General features: G+C 42.3%; 3 protein-coding genes across 3 annotated transcripts in view; 1 reads left to right on the top strand and 2 right to left on the bottom strand.

Annotated features, from left to right (window-relative positions):
• Positions 1-10143, top strand: part of LOC101854903 (protein bicaudal D) — a gene marked incomplete in the record, with an annotated part of 32291 nt that extends 22148 nt beyond the window's left edge. Inside the window, 2 exon segments of the mRNA XM_013088589.2 lie at positions 2684-2699; positions 7840-10143. Of these exon segments, the coding sequence (XP_012944043.1) occupies positions 2684-2699; positions 7840-7913 (90 nt within the window).
• A 1680-nt stretch (positions 10144-11823) lies between these two features.
• Positions 11824-13073, bottom strand: LOC101854673 (cell wall protein DAN4-like). The gene has a single exon (XM_013088588.2). The coding sequence runs from the start codon at positions 12583-12585 to the stop codon at positions 12097-12099; it is 489 nt and encodes a 162-aa protein (XP_012944042.1). The 5' UTR covers positions 12586-13073; the 3' UTR covers positions 11824-12096.
• Positions 13074-13704: 631 nt separating this feature from the next.
• LOC101854448 (leucine-rich repeat-containing G-protein coupled receptor 4) overlaps positions 13705-15724 on the bottom strand; it is a gene marked incomplete in the record, with an annotated part of 5058 nt that continues 3038 nt past the window's right edge. Inside the window, 2 exon segments of the mRNA XM_005109363.3 lie at positions 13705-15124; positions 15564-15692. Of these exon segments, the coding sequence (XP_005109420.2) occupies positions 13808-15124; positions 15564-15692 (1446 nt within the window).

Raw genomic sequence — 15724 nt, 5'->3', positions numbered from 1 at the left:
TATGCACACACACACACGCGCGCGCGCGCACAAATATTCACACACAGACACACATACACACACAGAGATGTTCACATACACTCACGCACTAACACTCACACACACACATTCACACACACACACACACACGTGGGGGAGACATTGTTAGGCTAGAGAGGACCCCCCTCTTGTTACCACACCATGATACATTTATTATGTCTCAGCATGGTCACTCATCCGTGCATCATGAGAGGAACTTACTTACTCCCAAATGACCTAAATTGTGTCGATTAGGGAGTGTAAAAACGCCTACATTATGGTTTAGCTATTCCCTTCTGTGGGGAAGCGAGGGCCCACCCCTTCTATAGCCCCCAACATATAACGCACATAATATTACGCATATATATTCCACTGTACTCACACATGACCAAGATAATGATAATATTAATAATAATATCTAACATTTATATAGTGCATTTCCAAAAAAGTTGCTCAATGCGCTTTACATTGAATACCCATTTTCAAAACCTTTCGTACTACTTCCTTTCTTCTCATGCAATATATATTTATGCACACAAACACACACATATACACACACCCTCGCACTGACTATTTTCATCCAGACATAGGCACAGAACAACTATAATAATTTAAAAAATTACACTAAAAGCTTATGAAGTATAGGCCAGTAGGAACTGAAAATGCTTAAGATGTCTTAATACATGTGTGCATCTTGAGGCGGACTAAGCTACTCACACTATGAGGCAGAGAGGATTCCTTTTATCTATAGCCAGCATTTACTCACTCCATACCTAGACACTTAACCAAATCTGCATCTTGGGACAGACTTACCATATACCATACTGTACTGTAGCTGCTTGCTCTAACCACCAACTCGGGCGCCGGGCAGCCAGCCTCCTAGTTACCGCGCCGGGCCCTGTGTGTGCGTGTGTGTGTGTGTGTGGTGAGCCCAGACTGTGTGGGGCTCGGTCCGATGATGATGCATGGTTTTGGTTTGTTTGTCTGAATGATGGATGAGAGACAGTTGTGACGACGTGCGTCTGTTGTCTTCTTTTTGTTTGTGTGTGTGTGTTTGGAGTTGTTCATACGTTCATAGTCATGTTGGTCAAGTTTTCTGTTAGTACTTGGTTGTGTCCATCAAGCTTTTTTTATACGCATACGGTTGTCTGTCAAATTGTTTAATATACGTTTAAGGTTTTTTATACGCATACGTTTGTCTGTCAAATTGTTTATTTGTACACTGTTGTGTGTCCTGTTTTTATAATGTTCTCCATTGTGTCTGTCAAGTTGTTTTATATGTACACTGTTGTGTGTCAAGTTGTTCAAACATACCCTGTTGTGTGTCAAATTGTTCAAACGTACACTGTTGTGTGTCAAATTGTTCAAACGTACACTATAGTTTGTCAGGTGGTTTATCTTGTGTCTGTACCGTGTCTCTCTCAAGTCTGAGAATACTATTGTTCCTTGAATTGTGAGAATATCTCTGTGCTGGGACGTCACTGTATCGTCATGTACAGCTGTCTCCTCTACCCAGCGTTGTGGTAAGTGTTGGGGGTGGTTGGAGGACGCCATTGACAGGTCCTACTTTTTTCCGCTCCCTCTGTTGTTTCTTTCTCTTTGTCTTACTTTCTGTTTGTCTTACTTTCTGTTTGTCTTACTTTCTCCCGGTGCTAAATTACCTAAAGAGAAGCACATTGGCACAATAGCAGAGAATGCCGATATAGAGTCAATGTACTTCTCATCTCTCACACTATTATACATGGTAAGTGTTGATGAAAGCAGCGGGTTAAAAGGACCTGATAACAAGCAGGAAGAATTAGGTTGGAGTTGGTGGAAGATTTTGTGGGGAGAAGAGTGAAAAGATGGACTGTGACAGAAGTTTGCTGTGAGACGGAGAGATAAAGGGGCTCTGATTTTAAAAAAAAAAAAATTTTTTTTTTTTTTTGGGGGGGGGGGGTGTTAACTGCTGTGAAAAAAAGATATGTCAGTTACTATTGAGTGGGGTACAATAGACTAAAGTGCTGACATTTTGGGGAAGAGAGTGGGGTCCTGAAGCAGAAGGATAGTAAAGCTGAAAGAAAATGAATCTGACATTGGGCCTTTCCTGTATAGAAAATAAATAAATGTTTTAGTGTGTCTTTATAAAAAACAAAAATGAAACGCGGGGGGCTTTTCCTTTACAGGAAAGGATTACATATGAAATTGGCTTTCCCTTACTGAATGTGATTACATATAAAATTGGCTTTCCCTTACTGAAAGTGATTACATATGAAATTAGTATTCCCTTACTGAAAGTGATTACATTTGACCTTTGTTTGTGGAAAGTAAATAAATTAGAAATAAATGTTGTCCTGTTTGTGGTTAGTGGTTAGGCTAGAAGGACATGAATGTTAATAGTTTGAGAGTTGAGATCTGTTGAGGTCAGTGTGTGAGTTGATGTGAACAGAAAGATTTGGGGTCAATGTAAGATTTGTGGATCCCTCGATAGATGTGAGCATTTCTGTGGATGGAACCGCATCGTTGGTCGTACCAGACGCCGCCGGGCGTGGGCTCAGGTGAGAGCGATCGAAGGAGTCGGGTCACTGGTGTGACGTGTTCTTTTATATCTGACCCGCTTTGTTCTTCTGTCCATCTCCTCCTCCCCTCCCCCCCCCCCCTCACCCCTCACGCTGCGACTACCCAGGGACTGAACAGTAAGAGTAGGTTGTGTCTCTCCCTCTCTCAGTGTCTGTCACTCCGTCTCTTTTTCTCCTTTTTTTTTCTCTGTCTCTTTATGTCCAATCTCCTCACTCTTTCTCACTCACTCTCCCTCTCTCTCTCTCTCTCTCTCTCTCTCTCTCTCTCTCTCTCTCTCTCTCTCTCCCTCCCTCTCTCTCTCTCTCCCTCTCTCTTCCTCTCTCTCCTTCTCTCTCTCTCCACTAGCATGAGCCAGCTACCTGTGTGTGTTCAGTGTTGCAGTGTTTGATGTGTTTGTGTGTGCCTTGGATATTTTTCTCTGCCTGCTTTTTTATCTCATTTCTTTCTATTTCTTTTTTTTAATGTGTGCATATTTATATGTAATGCTTTACTTTCTTCTCCTTTTAATAAATAATCCCACATATAGTCCAGCACGTACATAGCGAAATCAGTGGGATGTGGGGGAAATCTTTTTGCTATGTACAAATTTCACTCTGTGCGTGTTTTCAATAGAAAGTATTATAATGTAGGTATAAGAAAAAATTCAGGACTTGAAAATCTGTTCGCAATGTGCATGCTAGACTGTATGTATATATAATATATATATGTATATTATTTGTATGGACATAGATAATATATGAGTGTATGTGTGTGTTTGTGTATAAATGCATTTTGTATCGTGAGTATAGTTGATGAAAATGCTTTTTAAAAATATTTTCTACCGTGTCGGTTCAAAGCGATACATCATGTCTATCATTATTGATGTTTTAAAAAAAATTTCTCAGTGTTAATTAATAAAGTAGCCAGAACACGTAGTCTAACTTGTGTCGATAGGGATGTAGAAACAATTACATTTAAAAAAGAAATTTTAAGAACAGCTGGGGGCGGTTGAGAGATGATACAGCTGTGAGAGGTTGTGACTTTTGTTGGAACAGTGGAGATTTTTCACCTCAACTTACGCAGCTTTTCTAGTCCTCACCACCAGTGGAGTGAAGAGTGTTGGGTCACAGTGCATGTGCAAAAAAACCCCAGTGAGATGAATTTTTTTTTCGTTGGTGGGGGGGGGGGTAGTAGCACACAAACTGTCATAGTGGGCTTACATACTCGCGGGTGGTTGGAGGGCGCCGTTCTTTTTTTCTCCCCACTGATTCCTGTGTGTACCTCCTTAGTTTTATTACTTCCCCCCCCCTTTGTTCCTTCTTTTTTTTTTCCCCCGTCATCTCTCCAAAAACCTCCTCGGTTCATCCCCCAAACTTGCTGTTGTGTTTACTAAGCTTTTAGTTTCTCACGGACATGAAATGTTATATGTTCTTAGTAACGTTCTTCACACTAAAGCTGTTGATGTGGCTGTCCTGTTATTGAATAATTTATTGTCTCTTATTTTGTCTGTGAACCTCTTTGTAAGTGAACTGTGGGTGGTTGAAGGGTGCCCCTTGTAGGTCCTACTTCTTTTCTGTGCGGGTGGTTGGCGGGTGCTCTGGTGTGGTTTGCTCCTTCTTTCCTATCGGACATCTATCATTCTTATCTCTCCTCCTTTTTTTTCTTTCATTGTTGCTCTCTAGTTACACCTCTGTTCTATGGATTTTATATGACGTAATTGTGTCACAAGTGCCTAAAAACTCTTTTTGAAACAAAAGTTCCTAAGTCAGTGACAGATTCTCACAGTAACCTTGAGAGACGCCAATGTCTAGTTCGCTTTATGTTTGTTGATTTGGATGTAAGCTTTACATCTCTTTGATGTCGTGGTTTCCAAATAAACAGGAGAGTCTAGAAACATTGGATGTTTATGTCTAGCAACGGTAGGTGTCAAGGACGAAAGTGATGAGGTGATGACTCTTGTATATATTTTTAATACTTGCATTCCTATTTCTGGTTTATTACCTGTGTTCTTATTTCATTCATTGCTTATTTATTACTCATATTCATATGGCCTGTTAGTATGCTTTTATAGCCCATAATTTATTACCTGTATGCTTATTGCCTATAACTTAATTAAAGACAGTGCTGTCTGTTAGTATGGTTGGTTCATGGACTAAGAAAAAATGTGTGTGTGTATTTTAATCTTTGGTGGAAATAGATACAAGACATGGAAAACCTACACTAGATTTACGCCAAAAAGACCCCAGTAGATCTGGTTTCATGTTTGTAATAATTTCATAAAGACTCATTTTAGTTTTATGTTGAATCATACAAAATGAAGACTTTTAATAACCTTCGAAGCAGTGAGGCTCTGGAATTTGTAATGTCAGAATTTGGAAATGAGTAATGGAACAGGATGTGAATATATTATAGTAGATCTATAACTCCACAAACTATTCTGATCGAGGGGGAAAATTGTACAGTTCTTTGTTTGTTTGTACCTCTGTCATTGACATTTCCTGATTGGAGTCCTTGAGATTTATAAATGGTTTTAGTTTTGTTTTTGTTGTGTTTGTTTGTTGTTTTTTATGCTATTTCATTTTCATGCTTGTGTTCGCTCGTTATTTTAAAAAATAATATTTTCTTTTCCTGTTTCGACATTTGTCATTTGTGTGTATACAAGATCTATGTGTGCCCCTTGGTCTTTCACGGACCATGCTATGGATTAATGTCGAATGTACACTTAGGATTTTCTTTAGTTTAGTTCTGCCACTCTTTTATTAGTTACTGGGCATTTTATGTTGTGTCTGCATTCTTGAGTCTTCTTGTTCAGTTTCACTTTTACATGGCGGGGGGGGGGGGGGGGGGGGGGGGGGGGGCTTTTGGGGTCCCCTCCTTCCCTCCCCAAAATTTGGGGGGTTTTTTGAGGTATAAATTGCTTTGGGTGTTTTATTTTCGTTCTCTTTCCACCCTCTAATTATTATCCTAGGCCCACTTTTTTGGTGTGGGCACTTTGGAGAATTTGGGGGCGTATTTTTCTTCTTGTTCAGTTTCACTTTTACATGGGGGGGGGGGGGGGGGCTAATGGTAGGTCCTACTTCTATCTCCATGAGTTATGGGGGTTTTATGGTGTTGTTTTCTCCAGTAGAGGTCAGCAACTCTTGTATAAAAACTATATGTGTGGCTTTTCTGTGGTCGTGTGTTTTTCCTGAGTAGAGTTGAGCAACATTGTATAAATAAGTTATGTGGGTTTTACGATGCTGTCCATGGCTTGTGTAGTGTAGCTTCACTGTGTGTTTATTTCCCTCCTGTGTGTGTTTATTTTCTTCCTGTGTGTGTGTGTCAGTGTGTGGGCCTGAGGTCCTGACCCCTTTATTGTTGTCTGGTGAGTCAGCTCAGCAAAAATTGGACAAAATATCTTCACAAAACAAAACTAAGCAAGAATGCTTTTGGTTGTTTTGTTTGGTTGTTGTTGTTTTTTTTTTGGGGGGGGGGGGTTTAGAAGAAGAAAAAAATGTTCTGTTCAGTGTGTGGTGTGGCTGCGACATGTGTTGGCATAATGATATGTGAGAAGATAATTTTGTGTTGTTTTTCTATTCTTATTCTTTGATGTAGGAATGAATGTGTTTTTGATGATTTATTTGTTGTGATGTAGTCACCATGTATGTAGCCTTTGTTCTGTTGTGACAGACAGGGAGTAGATGGCTGGTGTAGGGAGCTCTCTGTGTGTGTGTGTGTGTGTGTTGTACAAAGTGTAACAAAGCTAGCTTTTCCTTGTAGAGAAACGTAGAAACCTGGTGCACACAGTCAGGTGGTAGATGGTGTTGCTGTAGGTTAGATATGATGGAACATGTACATACAGACATAGCCTAGTGGGGGCTTTTTATGAGGGGTCTCCATACTGTGGTTAAGTTACTTGTAAATTATGTTGTACGGAAGATTACAGTTGATGGACGCTATTGGTAGGTTCTACTTTATTCATTAACAAATTGTTATAAATAGTATTTGTATAGCATATATATATATCCCCTCTCAACAGCTAGCTCTTTGTGCCTTACTATCTATATTATAACCCAGCAGGTGTTAGAACACTCGGGAGATATTCTCAGCTTCCGGGAAAGCATGCAGTATAGCGAACATGGTATATTTCCCTCTGATGTTTCTGTCCGATGTTCCCAGCCCTAAACGACGTATTGTGTCTAAAGTATTTGCTTGCCCATATTCAGACAATTTTCCTTCTAGGCTTATTTGACGTGTCTCCCGGACTGTGTGTTGCTGGCAAGCTGTTCAAATGTTCTAAACCCAGGGAGGAACAATTTTTTTAGAAGAGAGAAAGAAAAGTCTGTTTCATTCTTTGAACAAATTATACTTACTTCATGTATGTTATTTTGCTGCTTTTTTCAAAATATATAATTAGAATTTGAAATGTTCACAAAATAGCCTATTTCTCAAGCACATGCAACCAATACCACAGATTAAGAAACTGAAAGAGAAAAAAAGAAAGAAATTTCGAAATGTTGGGCTCAGTACATGTGACGAGCTAGCCAGCGATATATCGCCTTCAGTTACAGTAACCCAATGACTAAAACTGTGACCTGCTCCCCCTGCTTGGTTATTTTGACCTCATTGTTGAAACTGCTTGCATTATATTTCTGGTGACAAATGAGAGTCCTTCTAGGATTACAATTTTGTATATGTATATATACGGTAGTTAAAATTTATCATAGACATGTGTAATGGGTGGTGCACTTTTAGAGTTTAGAATATTAAGAGATGGCTGTTACAAAATTTGACCATATTTGTTCTGGTTTGACCTGTAAAATTCATTCTGGGTTTTTTTTTTGGGAAAATTTTTTATTTTAAAAATTAGTTTTAGATCTACTTTTTCCCTTTTGTTTCATTTGGAGCTTAGTTTATACTTTATGACTGTGCATTTTTCCCGTTTGAAATGACTTTTATCACTGGTAAGCCCAACTTCTTTTCTTTTCTCCTGTTGTTTCTGTCTGTCTGTCAGTCTCATCTCCAGCTTTCTCTACATGGCAGTTGTTGTGTGCCTGTGCTTCTTTCTACTCAAAACTTTCAAACTAAGACAAGCTTTACGCTTTCAAAGGCTTTTGTCCCCTGTGGATGATTTGCTCTTTTGTTCCTACAAAATATCTATGGTCTTTATCTTTCTTCTTGCTGAAACAAATAATGTTCGGCACTTGTATGACATATTTGTGTTGTATGTGAGTGCCATAAAACTGTTGCTGACATAACTGGTCGACTCACACCCAGCCTTTCCCCCCTCTCTCTCTCCCTCAGAGCTGATGTCCTGTAGCCCCAGCAGCTGCGGCAGTCAGCCCATGACCACCAGCATCACAGAGGACCGCATGTGACACGCCGGACAGGAAGTGACCCCTGCACGCACGCGCTCGCTCGCTCGCTCACTCGAACAAGTGCATGTGTCCTTGTGATGTCATCACTGTGACCTCACGCCCGAGGACGATGCGTGGCGTGACGTGGCGTTAGGTTTTGGGGTGGGTTATGGAAGTGACCTCATTTTTCTCCCTGTCTCGCTGCAGCGCACCCGAGACTCCATAAAAAGATGATGAGTGGGATGTGCTGAGTGGAGTAGGGAAGGGGGGTGGGAGGGGAGGGTGTGTATTCCTCCCCTTTGGGAGGGCGGTTGCGTTATCGGGGACACCACGTGCATTCCTCCTTTTGTATCTTGTTATGTCGGGCCGGGCAGGGTGTGCGGTGGGTGTCGTACGGTTCGCGTGCGTGTGTGAAGCTACTAAATACTACACAGCTGTTGTGTGTGCTGTCTCTCTGGCCCACTGATCTTTGTCTCACGGGTTCTTGTCAGTTTATATAGGACTGCTTTAGCCCAGAAGATGCTGCCTGTGTGTGTGTGCGTGCGTGCAAGGGTCTGCTCGACTTAAAAAGTTGATGCAGTTTCCCTTTTGTGTGATGCACCAGAACGCGTGATGTGTGTGAGCAAGAGAGAGAGAGATTTATTTACACATGCATGTCCCTGGATCGAGAGAAAGAGAGAGATTTTGAGATTTTATCTTCTGCTTAGACTTGTGTACCTCAGAATGCTTGATCCAAAACTAGATTTGTTTGCTGTAAGATTTTGTACACACTTTTCTGGCAATATTTCTCTGTATGTATTTCAAAGTAGTTGGCGATTCGTGTACTCTATACATACATGCTTTTTATCATTGTACGGACATTTTTATTTGCCAGGTTTTTTTTACTGCCATAGAGCACCATGATACTGTGGTGAGGTAGTCGTGACTTGTGTGGTACCGTACGGTAGTCATGACTTTGTGTTGTGTGTGGTGCGGTGGTCATGACTTGTGTATGGTGAGGTAGTCATGACTTGTGTGTTGGGCGGGCCGCTCTCTGCCCGTCGTCCTCATGAACTATAGGGCCAGTTTGAAGTGACGAAAAGTTCATAATGGACGACGTAAGAGGAAAACTGGAGTGTTTTCAGACTATTTATTCCATGTAAGTGACGCATTTATCCAGCTCTACTCTGTCTGAGAGTAGGTATATACCTAGTAAGGTGAAGGTCGTAGATAAACTTGTCTATAGTAGCAGTACTGCTGAAGAAAGTACTTGGAACCACTCCTCTTGTACTGCTGAAGAGAGTAGGCTACTGGGTGTAGATTCTATCCCTGGCGTGTCTCCAAAGATTGTTCCGACATATGATCACAGGACTATTATTACAAGGGATGTAAATTATTGTACCTACAGGGAACGTGTAGCGTTGTCCCTCCTCGTATGTGGTGTAGCGAATATGTTTTTATTTATGCTAATTAATTATTACCAGGCTTGTCATTTGACTAGGATGTTCTATAATTTTGTTCCTCTGATTGTCGGTGTTCAGTATCACTCCAGGGTCTGCATTTTCTGATATTTCCTCACCCCCCACCCCCACCCCTTTTTGTTAAAAACGTGAATGTTTTTACTCCTTCAATCTCTTCTCATAAAAACAACAACAGAACTGGCACACGTGACCTACTTTCTGTGTGTCCACCATGTGATATTTTCTTCCTCCAGCTTACAGTTTGTTTTTGTTTCGTTTTGTTTTTATTTCTTTTTTCCATATTGGAAAGAAAGGACGAATTTGTATCTCAGCTGAGTCTGTCTTGACTCAGGATTTTGTGTGTGTGTGTACCTTTACGGGTCAAACATGGTGGTTAAAGATCAAAAGTCACTGCGGTGGGTGACCCCCTGTCCCTTGGTTGGGCTGGGCAGGGCCGCGAATGACTTGAGATTTTCTCTCTCTCTCTCCTCCATCCACAGCTGGGTGTACCCTGGCAGAGGTTCCACCTCACCCTCTTCACGTCTTTCACGTGCACCCAGCATAATGACCACATACATTTCCCCCGTTCTCTCATCCCAATGATCTGCTACTTCTCTCATCTTTGTCTTTCTTCTATCTTTCTTTCTTTTCTTCTTTCTGTCTTCTGCCGATACTCGCAAGTATGCCAGTGTTTCAACACCCTTCCTTGTTGGGTGTAGGCAAATTGTCTTGTTCTGTACCGCGCTATTTTGTAAAAACGAAATCATCATTATTTAAACTTGTGTTTATGAATAAAACGCATCAAGGATTAATTCTGGGAGTTCTTGACTTCTTGTTTGTTACAAAAATTTTCTTGTTGTCACATGTGAGTCGAAACGACAGATTCATTTGCTCTCCCTCTTATAGCTCTAGTCTATTACTGCCTTTTTTTCTCCTAGTTCCTCCTTTTTTCTCTGTGTAGTTTTATTTTCTCTTTTTCGATCTGCCTTTTCTCCTCTTTCTCTTCTCCATCTTATTTTCCCTCCTATTCCTACTTTTTTTTCTCCACCTCTTTTTTCTACCATTTTTTCTTTTTCCCCCCTGTGTACCTTTTTTCTACATTTTTCTCTTCTTCTATGATCTCTCCCATTTCCACCTTTTTTTCCCAAATATTTTTTCTTTTATTTCTAATACATGTATTTTTCTCCTATTTCTCCAGCATTTTTCTTCTATTTCTACCTTTTCTGTACTTGGCCAACAGCCATAGAGAGGGTGTGCTGGTGAGGGTGTTGAAATCCATGTTGAGCTAGACAGAATGTGTTTTTCCTGAAACTGGAGAATTTTGATTTTTTTTTTTTAAAATGTTGGCGTCGGATGGTGGAGTCAATATTTGCTTTGTTTGAGGAAAGAAGCGAGGGGTTGGAGGGTGCCACTGGCAGTTCCTACAGACGGCAAACATGAAATTGAAATAGGACACATTGCTAGTATATGGGTGGTTGGTAGGTGCTCTGGTGTGGCTTTCTCGTTCTTTCCTATCAAACATCTATTGTCCTTATTTCCCCTCCTATTTTGTGTTTGTTACTCTCTTGTAACACCTGTAATCTTCGGTACTCATTAAATATGACCTTATTGTGTTGTGAGCGCCTTAAAACCTTACTAAAACTAAAGCTATCAGTATCAGTGGCACCATCCGACCACCCGCTTGGCTGAGTAGGAGCCAGTATCTCAGAAGACAGACTGAGATATACACATTATGTATACTCAATAAAATAACTTTCCCACACGGGAATCGAACTGTGATCTCCTGCATGCAAGGACAGATAGCCTAACCAAACTACATTGTATGACAGTGACAGATGCCACTCAAGGTGGCCAACAGTAAAAAAACCCCACGTAATAATGAATAACAATAACACAAGTTTGGGGAGTGCTACAGCGGTAGACGCCGTTTTAATCTAAGAATTTCTAAAGACAGTCTATGTTTCCAGGTTCCGCTTTGTTCTCATCTTTCAAATAAAAAGTGCTTTTGTAATGTCTCTAATCTATCAAAAAAAATTTGTTCTATGTTTTTTTAAAAACAAATCTTTCCAGCATTTTTTCTACTAATCGTTCAAATAGGAATTGTGAGTCAGCGTGGTGGAATCAGGCTCTCGTCAAAATAACGAAATCGAAGAAAACAGCAGTTTTCTCCCTGCTTAGCAATTTTTAATCAAATTTTTGTGTTTTGACTCAACACCTTTTATGTCCATTTACAAACTCATTCCTTTGAGGATTTCACCTAAAAACGTTGATTAAAGGCACAAAAATATAAATTTACAGTTTCCATGGACTCTCCAGCTTTGGAATTTACCAAGCTTTGGCGGCCATTTTCTCGCTAATTTTACCTCTTAAATCAGGTGACCCCCACCTCCTTCAATCCAAAATATCTCCACTGTTTTTTGAAGATGGATGGGTAATTTTTTCATTGAAAGCAAGACTAATGAACAAGCTTTAGGATGATACCAATAACTCAATATGCCCAAAAATTGACGAGAGCCTGATTCCAAAACGCTGCCTCACAATTATTTTAAAAAATCAAGCGTAGAAATCTTGTCTACGTGTATTTCAAAAAAAAATTTTCACCAATCTTTCAAACAGAAATTATTCATCTTTTTTCAAAACCAATTTTTCAAATATAAACTGAAGTAAGAAAAAACAAAACCCAAACACGTTACGTTGGTCCTCCTGTATGCGAGTCAGCGCACAACAAGCCTGTCCCTGACAACAGACTTGGATCTAGCACTTGGTTACAGTAGCAAGTTACACATCGATGTTGCTGCCTCGAGAGCCAGTGAGGTCGCCATTGTTGAGGATGTTGGCACATCGGACGTTTGTGAGGATGTTGGCACATCGGACGTTGGTGAGGATGTTGGCACATCGGACGTTGGTGAGGATGTTGGCACATCGGACGTTGGTGAGAATGTTGGCACATCGGACGTTGGTGAGAATGTTGGCACATCGGACGTTGGTGAGGATGTTGGCACATCGGACGTTGGTGAGAATGTTGGCACATCGGACGTTGGTGAGGATGTTGGCACATCGGACGTTGGTGAGAATGTTGGCACATCGGACGTTGGTGAGAATGTTGGCACATCGGACGTTGGTGAGGATGTTGGCACATCGGACGTTGGTGAGGATGTTGGCACATCGGACGCTGGTGAGGATGTTGGCACATCGGACGCTGGTGAGGATGTTGGCACTTCGGACGTTGGTGAGGATGTTTGCACATCGGACATTGGTGAGGAGGATTTCCTTGAACTTGAAGATTTCGTAGCTGCCTTGGGTTGTTTTTAATAAGTCTGTCCCCGTGGTTTTAAGCACCCCGCATAATTTAGCAAAATTTGATCATCATGTTTTGCATAATTTCTGATTATTTTCCTCTATCTTTCTTCGTTAAAATTATCAGAATCGCATAATTTCACATTTTGAGGGCTCAGTTTGTATAATTTCAGAATTTTTCCTTGCATAAAACGGCGGGGACAGATATGTGCTTTTACGCCCAAGAGTGACCATGTATGTATGATGACTCACATCGGCGCCGTCATTCATCATTGTCGTGTACATGAATTTTCATAAGTATTAAAGTTAAAGAAATTTCTTGCAGAACGCTATCTTAATGTCTTAATACTTAATACAAAATTTATGTTACGTGTTTGTTCGTTTGAGCTTGAGTAAAGAGAAGCACATCGACACAATAATGGTCATATAGTGCTGGGGAAAAAGTAAGACAGACAGACAGAAACAACAGAGGGGAAAGTAAAGAAGTTGGACCTACCAGTGGCGCCCTCCACCAATCACCCACAAATTTATGTTGGATTCGTCTAAATCTGTTACTGCTAGTAGTTTTAGCACAGAGTGAGACTAGGACTAGGAGGAATCGATGCATCCCATCAAACTTTACAAGATACTGAGACTTGATTTTCATTTTTCTTGGTGGAAATTTTGACATACGACAATGTTGGATGACGGCGAGGACATATGTGAGGTAAATGGTGAAATCAGGCGCTGCTGAAAAAAATGAAATCGAAGAAACTGGCGTATTTCTGGCCGTCCGGCAGTTTTGTTCTAATGTTCTTTTAATTGACTCAGCACCTTTTTGCGTTCATTAAAAACACATTTCTGTGTGGGTTTTACTGGAAAACACTGAATAAAGGAACAGAAAATGTAAACTTTTTGTTTCCAAGGCCTCCAAAGCTATGAAGCAAACTTTGGCGGCCATTTTCGCGCTAATTTTACCTCTGAAACCGGATGACCCCCACCTCCTTCAATCGCAAATATCTCGACCTCTACTCAACATAGATGGATTTATTTTTAACCAAAAGCAGGCAAATGAACAAGCTTTAAGGTGATACTAATAACTTGACATGCCAAAAAATGACGAGAGCCTGATTCCACCACGCCGTTCCACATATAGATCTAATGTAAATTATAATTATCTTGTCTTACAATGCCCGAGTTTCAGACAGAGCTTTCCTGCAGCCCCGCAGGCCGGCTCATCTCATCGCCTGGCCCAGCCACGGCCCAGCGGTCTTTCTCTGACCCCAGCCCCCCGTCCTCAGACCCACACGAAATCTCCCCGTGCCCGGTGGTCAGGCGGCGCCGGACAGCCCACACGGACAGAGCCAGGACTCCAGTCACGCCGACCGTTGCCAACAGGACCAAGACGATGGTCAACACGGGAGGGGACATCAAGTGGAAGGTCGTAGATTGCTGTACCGTGTGTTTGACGGGAAGCGGAGAGAGAAACAGGACGGTGGGGGTGACAGCTTGTTGGACGTTTTTGCCTGCCACTAGCGGGGGAATGGAAGTATTGCTGTTGCCACTTCCTGTCAGAGAGATGTTCTGTTTCCTAGACGTCGCAACAGGTTGGGACCTGGAGGCGGAGGGATTTTTCGCTGGCCTGGACAAAGATGTGGCCTGGTGCGCTTGAGCTGGTCTGTTGTCGCCACGGGATGGCGGTTCGAACCCTTCTTTTCGGGAAAACGCTTGTATTAGTATGTCCTGCCGCCTGGTTGTGGTAGTAGTGGTGGTGGTGGCGGTAGTGGTGGTTGGTGGAATAGTGGTCACCACACAAGCCTGGAGTTGCCCCACCGCTTGACCGCTGACGTCAGAGGGTCCGGCACAGTGACCTCTGACCTGTAGCTTCTCCCGACACCGAGCCAAGGCCGTCACGCGACAGTCACAGTGAAGCAAGGTCGCCTCCAGCCCCAGCTCAGACAGCGAGGTCACGTGATGACAAATCTCCCGGCCGGGCACGCTGGTCAGCGGGTTACTCCCTAGACTGACCACTCGGACATTGGCCAGACCCAGGACGTCGGGCGGGAAGTCAGACAGCTCGTTCTCGGAAAGATCCACAGACCTGAGTTCAGAGCTGCGCCCGGACTCAGACCACATTAGATCGGTCAACAAGTTCCCGCTCAGATCCAGAACCTGGAGAGACGCCAGAGGGCCGGGGTTCCATTCCTTGATGTAGTTCCAGCTGAGGTCTAGTCTGGTCAGTGCAGGGAGAGTGGACAGCGAGCCGGGTGTGACCGCCTCTAGGGTGTTACGGGAAAGGTTAAGAGAGGTCAACCCAGGCAGGCCGGTCAGTGACCCCGGGGTCAGGGCGGACAGGAAGTTGCGGGACAGGTCAAGGTCGGTGAGGTTGGTCATTTCCGGCAGAGAGGTCAACGTGTCTATCTCGTTGTTGTGCAGGTTCAGTGACCGGAGGTCGGACAGAGATGGCCACCAGCCACGTGGTACTGACGTCATGCTGCAGCCAGACACTTCCAGGGCCTGTTGGGAGACAGTTTCGTTTTAGTAAGAGTTTTACTGCGGCACTTGCAACGACAAAATAATTAGGTCAAACAAAAAACTTGTAAGTGCTGAAGATCAGAAGTGTTTCTAGAGAGTAAAATACAAAGAAAACGTCGTAGTTTTATTCAAAATTTTATGGCACTTGCAAAAACAATAGGATCATATAATATAATAAGTGCCAAAGAATTGATTAGAGGTGTTACTAGAGAGTAACATACACACAAAAGGAGAAGATTAGAGGGGTTGTTCAAATTTTTTAAAAAACGTAAAATCTGGGATTTTATTTAGATCTACTTTCACTACTTTCAAGTTCAGTTTACTGCTTTTTTTATCAACCGTATTCAGTTTAATTAAGCGAATCCCACTTTCCACGTACACAATCCAAGTCTACAACAACAACATCAACACCAACCCATACCCGCAGGGAGGCAGACGTGGGTAAGACGAGGCGTGTGACGTCACGAGACTGGGTCAGCGTGAGGGAGACCAGGTTGTGTAGACCGGATAGGTCAGTGGTCAGCTGGTGGACGGCTCGGACAGACAGCCTCTGGGGAGGGGGTGGCGGGGGGAGTGGAGTGG

The sequence above is a fragment of the Aplysia californica genome, unplaced genomic scaffold (assembly GCF_000002075.1).
Source record: "Aplysia californica isolate F4 #8 unplaced genomic scaffold, AplCal3.0 scaffold00770, whole genome shotgun sequence".
Lineage (NCBI taxonomy): Eukaryota > Metazoa > Mollusca > Gastropoda > Aplysiida > Aplysiidae > Aplysia > Aplysia californica.
Note: the sequence above shows the minus strand (reverse complement) of the source record. Positions and strands in the feature narration are given on the sequence as shown.

Bases quoted from the DNA above. Each gene is read 5' to 3' on its own strand.
- LOC101854673 (XM_013088588.2), bottom strand. From the start codon at position 12,585: ATGTCCGATGTGCAAACATCCTCACCAACGTCCGAAGTGCCAACATCC.